A 12,570-nucleotide genomic window follows, 5' to 3' on the forward strand; every position below is an offset into this window, starting at 1 on the left:
ATATTCAATTTAATATTCCACTGTGATTCGAATACTTTTTTGTAATCTATTTTCCTCCACCCAATATATCGAAGTTAAGTACGAAATTAGATATGAATTGTATTCTTTCTCTGTTTCAGAGACTATGAGAGCAGCAATATCCTGGACAATTTATTATCCCGCATGGAGCAGTATGCCACGAATTTAGAAACGCTGGTAGAAGAACGTACGGCTGACTACCTCGAAGAGAAACGTAAATGTGAGGAACTTCTTTACCAGTTACTACCAAAGTAAGTTTTCACGGAACACGAATAAAACAGACTTTTCTTAGAAAAACCGATTTGGACTGTCATTACATTTACTGTAAGCGAAAAATTTATCCGAAGTAATTTTTGCGTTTCGTAAACAACTATAAATATCTAAACAACCAAATTATTTAGACATCAATAAATTTGAAGATATAAGATTTCTAACTCGAAAGCGACATTTGAAATAGAGGAGACCGAAGTTTGTTGGCACAGTTTTCACAATTTCGATATTAGATTTTTTTTTCAATTAATTATTATGATTAAAATATACTAATATGATAGAGAGAATCTTTTCTATATTTTCATACCAGTAATGATTCCATACATTGTATAGTTTCTTTACAATAAATGGAATACGAACATGTTGCATATAGTCAACTTGTTCTGATATGTGGAGGAAATAACATATATATCACGATGTAAATTGCCTGTAAATATGATAAACTTTATATTAAATTAATAAAAACGTAATAGAAAAATAATAGAAATAAAAATCAGATAGTAGATATGTACTTCTTAGAAAAAAATGTATTTTTCAAAGTTATTTTGTAATAATATATCAAATAGCAAAATGTCATTAAAGAAAAACAAATATAAATTATTTTAAATATGAAAACGCCATCATGTTGGTCAAAGTTAGATGTTTCGAATAATGCAATATAAATTCTTTTATAAAATAAATCTTTTTCAGATATGATTGCACGCCGATAACTTTCGAACTTTCAACAGGTAGTATTTTTCGCAATAATTTTTTTACAATTCTTCTAATTTAATTTAGAGGGAATTTAAGGGGATTAATAACGTTTCATACTGTTTATGTTGAAAATTCGAAAGTTATCGGCGCGCAATCCTATCTAAAATAAATTTATTTAATAAAAGAATTTATATTGTATTATTTGAAACATTTAACTTTGATCAAAATGATGGCGTTCTTTGTCGTATTTGATGTATTCATATGTACGGTCGTTCTAAAGAATATACATATATGTATTTAAATTATTTTAGTTTTATACTTTATTTTAATATAGAAATATTAAATATAAAACGTTTTATCAAGTTGTAACAAAATGTTCACACGTGCGATATAGCAAGTCAACCTAATCTTTTCTTATTATATAAGCTAACGTATCTCATCTTTGCACACATCTGATTTTTATCATTTTACTATAACAAACATTGTTACTCAAAATAATGTGTCGTAACAGACATTTTTCTTTTAGTTAGCTTTTTTTTAGTTAGCTAATATAATACATCACTTAGATTTGCCTTCTCAAGCCGAAAGACATTAAGGGGGTGTACCAGAGTAAAGACCTTAAAAAAGGCCTTTTTTATCATTTTTTTTTGATAATTATAAGTTTTAGAAAAAAATATAAGTTGATACATCAATTTAGCATACTTTGCAGACATTTTAAGAATTTTTGTATGTCAAAATATATGGCAATGTTGCACGGTATGCTTGACTTCCATGTTCAAAAAACATGATCCATTGGCGGCGTAGAGGACTCAAATTATTGTATAATTATTTGAAATAAAAGTTTCTTAAAAATTTCGAATGAGTGATTTAGTATGAGTGTAGTTTCAGTTAAGCAATTTTTTTAAATAATTTTTTTTTACAAAAAGGTAGCGGTCAACAAAAATTTTTTAAATTTTACTATATACTATATTTTAAATATTTTAAACATCTCGCCCTTCAAAAACCAACAATTAAAAAAAAATTCCTATGCTTAACTGAAACTATTCATTTTGTGAATACTGTTCAAAGCTGAGACTGGTCGAAAATTGTTCGAGTTATAGACGCCGCCAATTGAAAGAAAGTTGTTTTGAGAAAAACGCTTTAAAGATGCATATTTCAGCACTATGCGCCCGTTCGCTAAAAGTCACATAGTTCGAGAAATATTTCAATTTCATGAAAATTTAGAAGTACATTTTTAAGACATCAAATTTTCGAAAAATGTAAAAAAATTTTCGATTTTTTGAAAATTTTATTCTGGCTACCCCCTTAATACGAAATTATGAAATTTACTTGCCTCCTCTTGAGTTACAATAGATTTTTCTATTTTTTTATTGTAATTGTTTGATTTAAATGAAACTTAAAAAAAAGTATCTATGTTATAAAAGAAATATTTTCAGTAACTTTTCCATTGTTTTTTTCGTCATAAATACGTAAATGGAACGCAAAGCCAATTTGCCTTTTATACCAACAATCCCCGGTCTTCTCTATACATATATATTTACATATATATTTTTATATATTACATTGTATTTTCAAAGTATATTTACATTAAAAAAAAATTTGTTTTAATATTATTTTATTAATTTTATAATACTCTTTATTTAAAAGAATATTTTTATTAATTCTAATAATTATTATAAGTTGCATGCATAAAATTTGAGTTTGCCTCGCTGCTATAATTAACTTTAGTTTTTAGCTCTAATTAATTTTTCGCTGAATTTTTGTATCATCACTTTTTTCTATCTGAATTATTACCTAAATTATTATCAGGCTATATTGTTAGAATTATACTAATTTAATTGGGTATAAATTATACATTAATGAATGTAAGCAAGAATTCTTACCGAACATGTGAACATTAAACGTTAATTAATTCAAATGCCTAATAATGATCGAGATATCAAATGCCTTTTACATCAAGGTGCGACAATGCGTCATGACGTAAATTAACGGTTGGAAGAATTCTTTCGTGTTACAGACAGCGTGAAATTGAATGGTGTAACGTGGAAATAGAAAATTACAGTCGAATCGAACGACTTGTTCACGCGACAGGCCGCGATTGAAAGAATATCGAAAGTTGGTCAACTTTAAAATTGAAATTGATCTAAAAGAGTGAAAATTATCAATGCGTACAGCTATAAGATGATAAGTAGATAAATGGAATGAGATGATTAAAGCGCCATTAAAGTCTAATCCGTAGATATGCAATATGATTATTATCTAACAGAAACTGAATCTTTTTAATTCAATATTGCGTATGACGATTGGAACAATGTAAAATGTAATAAGTCTCAAAATAATTTGTTAAAATTTGTCGTACATTAATGTAATTGTTACGTTTTCATTACGATGTGATAAAACAAAGTTATATGTTTTATGGTGTGATAAAACAGGGTTTCCTATTTGCTTGGAAATATAACATACTTGATAGAATCAATTAAAAACGGCGATATTAAGACAATATCAACATCATTTCACTTGACTGAGGTTTCGATAAAAATAAAAGAATTGTATCTATACATGTTCTTTATATATATAAAATGCTCATTTAAACGAAACTATTTCATTACAATGTGCTCGGTTAACATATAACTTTTCACATAACTCACGTAACTTTTAGCGAGTAAATAGATGAACCTTAATAAACTTTACGAAGATAAAAGGAAGCGAAGTACAAGGAAAATTTGTTGAAAGCTTCGAAAACTTTATCACCGCTCGTCCCTCATAAGTGAGAATTCTTTTATCGAGCGCTGTAATTAGCTTATCGAGTGATGTAATTAGTGCACTATCGCAGCCGTTTAATCGATATCATATCACGATACATGACACAGTGATACGAAATTCGTATTCGAAACACAGATCTTTGCGGGATGACAAAGTTTCCGTGTGCAATAACAATACCTTATTATTCATTCCAAAAGCAATACTTTTTATCCCCGCAGAGTTTTTTTAATTTTAGCAAAATGAGTTCTTTTAAATATAATATTTTTCATCAAATTATGTATGTATGTATAAACGTTATATCTCCGATATTACGTAATATCTCCGCGCACTGATTTTTAATTTTTGTAAAAGGCATATATAAATATTTTTTTTTAGAGTTTCAAACATATTTTAAAAGAGACTAATAAAACACCACATTACTTATACACATAGTTTTCTCTTAATTAATTTCTAGAAATTTAATTTTAAAATTTATCGAACTTAATAAAAAGTTAAAATAAATCTACGCAAAAAAAATTTTCGAGAAAAATAAATTTCCTTCATACTTTTTTAAATTAAAAATTTGTATAAATTTGAAGAAATTGTAAAAGTCAAGAATTCCCAAATAAAATTTTCTGTAGAAGAAGAGAATTTTTTCTTAAGTTTAAATTTAAATTTTATATAAATTTCTCTCATTCAGTAATAAAACTATAACTATAAAATATAAAATAAATTTGATTAATTTTACTAAAGTGCACGGTAAAAATCTTTAAAATATAGCCTTGTACCACAACTATCATAGGTGTTTAGGGTAAATTAAAAAAATTCTCTTCGTATAGAAATCTTACTTATATTATATCTCTTTTAAAATCATTTATTCTTTTTTAAGGAATATAAATAAAAAATAAGTTATAAGCCTTCTTGCTCTATTTAAATGAAATAAGCTTCTTCTTCTTCTGTTTATTTTTAACTCAAATAATAATTTGCTTTTTATTTTTCCTTAAAAAAAGTTCATTGTGCTAAAACATATATGTACATATGTATATACATATATAAATATAAATATACATATATATGACAAGTGAATATATAGTTACACAATATATAAATACATCCGCTACACATTGAGCTCGTAGGTTCGCTAAGCCTAAATGGCTTAGCCTTCTCTACAGAAATTAGTATTCCTTAAACTTCTTTTCCGCTTTCCGCTTCTTACCGTCGTCTATAAAAGGCACATATTTGTTTATTTCTGCGAGCAGATCAGTGGCGTCGCAGTTGATCCTCGGGCAAAGCGTGATCGCCGAGACATATGATCAAGTGACAATTTACTTCAGCGACATCGTAGGCTTCACGAGTTTGTCTGCCGAGAGCACGCCTCTGCAGGTGGTCGATCTGCTGAACGACCTCTACACGTGTTTCGATTCCATTATCGAGAACTTCGACGTTTACAAGGTAAATATCGATCTGTTTTAAACGTATCCCGGGAACATAAAATAAAGATGATTTAAAGCTTTGGTCGAAAGGGTGAATATTTTAACCGAGAGAAAAGAGGGAAGAGAGAGAGAGAGAGAGAGAGAGAGAGAGAGAGAGAGAGAGAGAGAGAAACAGAGAGACAGAGAGTAATGCTGCTTCATAAAATGGCGATAAACTCGCAATCCGCGTTCGATGGCGTCACATCAGCAATATCCAAGTTCTTCCGGCGCAATTTTATCGAAGCTGAACGAATAAAGCGTACATCGTTTCGACAAGTTTTTCCGTTTGTGAGAACCTGACTTCTTCTATTAAGAAACTTCGTCTACATCACTCTCTCTGTCTCTTTCCCCTCCTCCTGCATTTTCCCAACAGTTCTGCCTTCAGTTAAACGATCATCCAGAATATCATATTGCTTAGCTGACATGTTGTATTTCTCATGGAATCAAGATTTCTTGATTCTATATTTACAAAAACTTCCACGTGCCCGTTATTTGGAGCTTATCGCGAGATACTCAACCAGTTAAGAACAAGAAAGAGACGAAGAGAAAGGAGAGGGTGAGAGAAACACCGCAATTCCGGAGAACAAATCGCCCTTGATTTCTTAGAAGAGCGAATTTTCTTGAAAATAACACCACTATCGCGCGCGTGTGGAGTTGAAATTATTATAATATTCACGTGCAAGAAACGTGCTTATATAAATATGGAAGATATAAAGACAGAATAAGAATCACGTATAATACACGAATTTACAATTATAATTTTAAGTAAAACATACATATGAAATGGTGGATGTATAGTGATACGAATTGCGTAAGATATACAGTCGTGATAATACAATATCTTGCCGAGCAAAAGAGGACACTTTCACAAGATTATTTAATTAATATAATAAGAATAAAATGTATTAGTGTGAATATGAAACCGCGCGGAATTTTTAATCGAAAAAACGCCAGCATTTTAGTTTTCAAAAGTCTTTATATTTTACAGTCTAGAAGGCACTCTTCGGTGCAGCACGATATAGTCACATGATTTTACTCTCATTATGTACAAGTGTGTATATATATATATCCCCTCGCAACAGTTTCGCGAACTCCATTACTTTACTTTAATTACAGATTAAACTTTCCCTTTTCCTTTCGAATGTTCTTATCTTTTCCCTTATTCGCTTTTTAGAATATTGAATATTAAAATTAAATATAATCATCTATTTACTATTTATACTCTTTTGCATGTTTCATTTAATCGTTATCGCGATTTATTTAGACAATGATTGTATATTATCAGAGTTTATTGAAAAATAAACTTTAAATAAATTAATCATAATCTATATTTAATTTTATATTATTAATATCACATCGCTTACGATTAATTCATATCGATACAAGTTCATTAATAATTTGTCGCTAATATTTGCAAATGTCCTTTTTTATAATTATAGTATATGTCGACAGTAATTATGAGAACTTTTAAAATCGACATTTCAAGAAATAAAATGGCTTTATGTTCAGAAGATTGACGCATTATACGTACGAGGCGGACTGCGAATCTTAAAGCTAACAAAAAAATTATGAATAACGAAATAGCTTAGGTATATTCATTAATAAGGACCATATTCAAAGTCAAAACATATGATTATGTAGGTTAAGTATATGTAATTTAAAATTGTGTTATCATCATGCTTTTAGCTCTTTTAATTTAAAAAATTAAAAATATTATTGAATTTATATTTATCAGAGCCTTAATTGTTAAAATGGTTTTCGTTCATTACATTTGCAGTACTTTCTCTCATGTTTTCTGTTCCGTGATATTTCTACATTAAATACATTTTACTTTTAATCCGTTTATTTCACTCCAGTATTACGAACTTTTTAAAATCGTAGTGTCCTCCGTTAAATATAATGGTGCCATTTCTGTAGACTTTTCTTTTTCTGACACCTTCTTTTTCTCGCACTTAATCTATTTAATCCGAACAGAAAATGATATAAAAGGTGAATAGAAATAAATAAATTTAACATGAAAATATATTCGTTATAAAGGTCTAATGTAAAAATGTTCTTTTGCTTTTTAAGTGAATAGTAATAAATTTGAATACATAAATAAAACTATAATGTGTAATATAAAGGAAAAATTTTTTCATAAACAGTAAAATTTGAATTTTTTACATAAACATGTTTTTATATTATTTTTGTAATTTTTATCAATAGCACATACATTTAACATCAAGTTTCATTTGATTTTTTCAGGTGGAAACAATAGGAGATGCTTACATGGTCGTATCAGGATTACCAGTGAGAAACGGAATGAATCACGCTAGAGAAATTGCGAGGATGAGTTTAGCCCTCAGGGATACGGTAATGACATTCAGTATTCGCCATAGACCAACCGAGCAATTAAAACTTCGTATCGGCATGCATTCTGGTAAGTCAACACTTTATCCTATACCTTTTTCCACGAGTAAAGCGAAACAAAATTAGTTTTAACGTGTTTCTATAGGCTTCGTGCCAGACTCGTACTGCAATCTCAGAATTTCTAATTTCAAGTTTCAAAATACATAGATTGTGCATCATCTTATTATTGCAACTTATTATTACATATACAATTTGTTTTTCGCTAAGGAGAAAACTTTTTATATCATATTTTGTAAACTTTTCGATGTTTGATTAAAGAGAATAGCATATTCAACATGTTGAAGAATGATGTTATAAATTTCCTTTCGTGTTACGAATCGATTGCATGTAGCAAAGGTCGAATATGCAAGATATAAATTGGTATTACGAATAACATAAATTGAATAAAAAATACGGTACAATATTTCAAAATAATTCCTAGTGGAAATTTTTCCTCAAATTTACTTTCACAGAATATCCGTTCATTGAAATGATATTTAATATAAGCGGACCTGATCTAGAAATGGTATTGTTGGAAAATATTAGCAGCCGTGTGCTATTGAAAGTATGAATGATTGTATTTCTCAACTGAAATTATCATTTTCTTTCCATTAAGTTTTAAATTCATGACACGATGGTCCTTAAACTATTACGTGACGAGAATCTTTATTTTCCAGATACTAATTCGTCCTATTTCTACCTTTCGCTAAAATTTGTCTCGATGATACCAAATGTCATACGTAACTGAAGCAACATCCTTCAAGAACTTAGATTAGTCCCGCGAGAAGAAACAACTTAATATATATATATATCGAGTGGTTAGTCACAATTAGTAAAGTTAATTGGTTTTAAATAGACTCAGAGACAACCGTCGTTTCTATCTTATCTGAAAAGAATTATAACGTATTCGTGAAAGTAAGCGCTTATCAAATTTTTTTAATAAAGAATGGAAAATTGGCTCTTCGGTATCAACAAATGAAAAACGACGTTAAAGAAAAAAGCAAAAATATTTTTATGATATTATTCTAACGAATAAAATGATACTTAAAAGATATTTTTTATAAGAAAGAATCTTCTTGAAAAAAAAAATAAAAAGTATAAAAATTATACAATACTTTTTTTAAAAACGTCCGAAAAACAAATATTGTTTCAGATATTTTTATAACTATTACATCGTTTCCATTATCTTTTTTCGGGAAAAAAAAAACGGTATAAAAATAACGTCAGTGATAAAAATAACATAAAATATATAGTGCCATACATGTGTTTCCTTGCAGGACCATGCGTGGCTGGTGTAGTAGGTCTTAAAATGCCTAGATACTGTCTGTTCGGCGATACGGTCAACACAGCATCCAGGATGGAGAGTAACGGTGAAGGTAATTAACAGCTCAGTCATTCTCAGAGAAGGAAACATTTTACGTTGGGGATGTAATGGGGAAAATGAGGAGGTAGAAAGTTATAGACACGAACGACAATTAAAGGGGAAAAGTAAAGGTGTGGTGACGAGAACAAGGTCGCCGTTTAAGAGAAAATTGGCCCTCGAGTGTTACCATAGAAACCATGGTTAGCTCGTTTTAAACCATGGTGTGCAATCATAACTGTTAATTGGCTTTAATCACGTATTAACTTTTCCTACAATCATTAATAATGTATTTCACGTATTCAAGAATTATTAGTCTAATCAAATATCACGCAACTACACACACGACGCTAGAATCGATTTTTAATTACTCTTGTAATTATAATTTCGAGTTTTAATACTTCATAGATCTAACAGGACTTGATGTGAAAATCAAATTTGCTTTCTATATCTCCTTTATAATTATCGATCGTACCCCCTCTCTCTCTCCAGCATTTTCAAGGGCTTTTTTCCACGGTTAACAAGGATCTCGATCGCGGCTTGACAGAATAACACGCAACGAAATTTGATTTGAAATTGATTGTGCACTGGATCTAGTTTACTGACACGCTTACAAGATACGCACAAGTATGTGGTGTATCGCTTAATGTTGCGTGGGTGGTTTTTCCCTCACAAGGACTTTAGTACCGACGTCGCTCGTGCGAGGCAAGGACGCACCGCAAGGCGCCACACGGCTGTTTATCGAGTTTCTTCCTAACTCGTTTTGTGCGTCGCGAGAATTATATCACGCACATTAAAGTTTCCGGGTGATAGATTATCATTGTCTGAAAGATTTCACAAATTTTCTTTTCGTCTCTTATTTTTTTGACACCCCGATTATTGAATACGCATTCGAGAGCGAAGTTCTGTTTTTTTAACGACCTTTCGTGAATTGTATTATTGTACGGACTGTTGAATTACAAGTACAAGTGAAATTTAGATTTTAATTTCAATCGATCGATCAATGTTCTCGTAATCGAAATATCGAGAGGCTACAAGCAATTTCACAGGTACAAAAGAATGAAGACAAAAGACCTTTTGAAGACTATGCGATTTTGAAAAGCCATTAAATAATACTTCAGTCATAATCTCTTCATTCTTCTTATTGTTACCTTTACTCTAAAGGAAAAATAAAGAGCTTTTTAAAGATTAATTTCAGTTTAGAAAAGTAATTCTCAATAATATTTAATTTGTAATTTATTTTGATCTTACTTTCAATTCCAATTTCAATAAACTTTTTAATTATTCAGATTTAATATTAAATTTTTTTAAATTGTAATGGCTAACTATCTTGGATATAAATCATTTATTTTTATGCGTAAATCCAGTCTAAATTAAAATTTAAAAGTAAGATCATAAAATCGTTTCTATGGCATTTTCTATGTACAAGAATTGACATATAAAACTGTAAATATCACAGAAAGTTTTTGTAGAAAATTATTTTGAGAAATCTTTACGATTCATATTTGTAATCGTTATTTAAATTTTGCCTTAAAAGCGTGTCAGGTAAAATGCTGAGCAAATCAAATGAAAAGTTTCACATTTTAAGATGTAAATGATTAAATGATTTTATCTTAATTTGACATTATTTTGCTGACATTATTTTGCTGAGAAGCGGAAAGTCCAACACAATATTTATATAAAGCTTTACATAATTAAAGCAATACATTATCGCGAAACATATTGTATGTAATATTGCTTATCGTATATACTTATAAACATGTGATTTTAAATATATGATAAATATGCGATATGTGATTTTGCGTACATAAAGAGAGATTTTCAAAATTCGTAGCTTTTCTTTCAAAATAAATTCAACATAAATGATTAATTATAAAAGAAAGTATTTATAAAATTATTTATAATTGAAAAAAATTATTTATAATTGAGAAATATCCTTAAGACTCTTTAATCCGTCAATAAATTATTATCATTAATTACTTACAAAATGTATAGTTTTTATTCCAAAATAACATCGACATTTTTATTATGTAGAGTTAGAAGAATGTAGAAATTGTTAATGATGTTGACAAGAAATAATATAAGATCCGAAAAGAGTAATGCACGATCCGAGCGATAGTATATTTCTGTTAATATAAATATTTTTTATGTTCTCGACATATGTTCTTACAAATTTTTATTTCAATATCTCATTTTTTACTATATCGTCAATAAGCGATCAAAATTTTATTCTTCATATGATATATTAAAAACATTTTTAAAATATATCAAATATTCTAATAGATACAACATTGAGAAATATAATTAATTAACTTTAAAATAATTTATATGAAGATTTTTGTAATAAAAGATTATTAAATTTCATATACTTGATACTGAAATTAAAATGCAATATTCTCATGGTGTTTTCAATTAAGTCTTCTAAAAATCTCTTTTGAATTACTTGTAAAAAATACAAGCGATTACAGTATATAGTTTTATTAATCCGGAAACAAATTATTTATTTTATCACTCCGTTTATCGCTTTTTATCAAATACAGTATCCGTAACAGAGAAATGTCTCCCATTACGTTTTCGTTTTTATAAAAGCAAAATTAAATTTCCTATTAATTTTGTACATTTTGCGATTAATATTTTATTGCATAACTAGATATCAAAACGTACCAATAAATAATCAAACTATATATAATAATAATGCATATTAGTACAATAATAACTCTATTTTATGAGATTCATGAATATCTTCGCAAATATAATAATTCAACACAGTTATATGCAATATTTTAGAGTGAAATATCAAATAGACATTAATATCAAATAAACACTAATTTATCAGAGTTTATCCCTTTCTAGACAATGGATTTACATATGAGCAAGATATTATATTATCTATAATATTTACAGATCTATTTTCTCATCATAAAATATAATAATAATTTGACACTCACCGATCCGATGGTGATGCGCAGCGGAATTATAACTCTATATTGATCTGCAAAATATAAATAATTTAAATTATAGAATCGCCAAAAATAACTAAATAATACTTCAAGAAATAATTCTTGCGCCAATTGAATTATTCATCACTCTTAAGAGATATTTAATAAAATTAAAAATAATTTCTAAAAAATATTTAATTTCTAAAAAAAAAAATGTTTTTCGAAATATTGACTTTCATAAAATTTCGTAATATAAAAATTTCATTTATTTCTTACACAAATTACTTAGGCATGAATGATTTAAATATTTAATTAATAATCGATTAACAATTATAATACAAATATAAATGGATGAGAATAAATCTAATTAAAGAGAAATCCTATATTCAGCCAGAGCAGTGTTAGTGCTTAAAATTTTCTGTGTGAATTTATGTACATATTTTATTCTGCAAACTGCGTCATTAACAAGTAATTAAATAATTGCTAATAAGCACCAATTTTTTTTATAAGAATATTTTTGCAATAAATTATTCGCAAACTTAAGTTTCTCAGACAACAGATTATTAATATTTTTATGAAGATGCTTATTAGCATCAAAAATAATTAAATTGCTTGTCAATTTAATAAGTAATATTACTATTCTGATTTTGCTTTTAAGTCTGTTTTCAGTGAACTAATGTACACTTAG

General features: G+C 28.3%; 1 protein-coding gene and 1 long non-coding RNA gene across 3 annotated transcripts in view; one reads left to right on the forward strand and one right to left on the reverse strand.

Moving 5' to 3' along the window:
- LOC105154771 (atrial natriuretic peptide receptor 1) overlaps window positions 1-12,570 on the forward strand; it is a 111,955-nt gene that overhangs the window by 87,129 nt on the left and 12,256 nt on the right. For both annotated transcript variants that reach the window (XM_087407471.1, XM_087407463.1), the window contains exons 17-20: window positions 120-269; window positions 4,983-5,175; window positions 7,440-7,614; window positions 8,861-8,959. In XM_087407471.1, coding sequence (XP_087263597.1) covers window positions 120-269; window positions 4,983-5,175; window positions 7,440-7,614; window positions 8,861-8,959 — 617 coding nt within the window. The remainder of the gene's footprint in view (window positions 1-119; window positions 270-4,982; window positions 5,176-7,439; window positions 7,615-8,860; window positions 8,960-12,570) is intronic.
- The window catches only part of LOC147911005 (uncharacterized), a 44,638-nt gene that overhangs the window by 28,383 nt on the left and 3,685 nt on the right, over window positions 1-12,570 (reverse strand). Inside the window, exon 2 of the long non-coding RNA XR_015545555.1 lies at window positions 11,892-11,935. This is a non-coding gene — a long non-coding RNA (uncharacterized LOC147911005). The remainder of the gene's footprint in view (window positions 1-11,891; window positions 11,936-12,570) is intronic.

Source organism: Acromyrmex echinatior, chromosome 1 (genome assembly GCF_024713525.1).
Source record: "Acromyrmex echinatior isolate Ae372 chromosome 1, ASM2471352v2, whole genome shotgun sequence".
NCBI lineage: Eukaryota > Metazoa > Arthropoda > Insecta > Hymenoptera > Formicidae > Acromyrmex > Acromyrmex echinatior.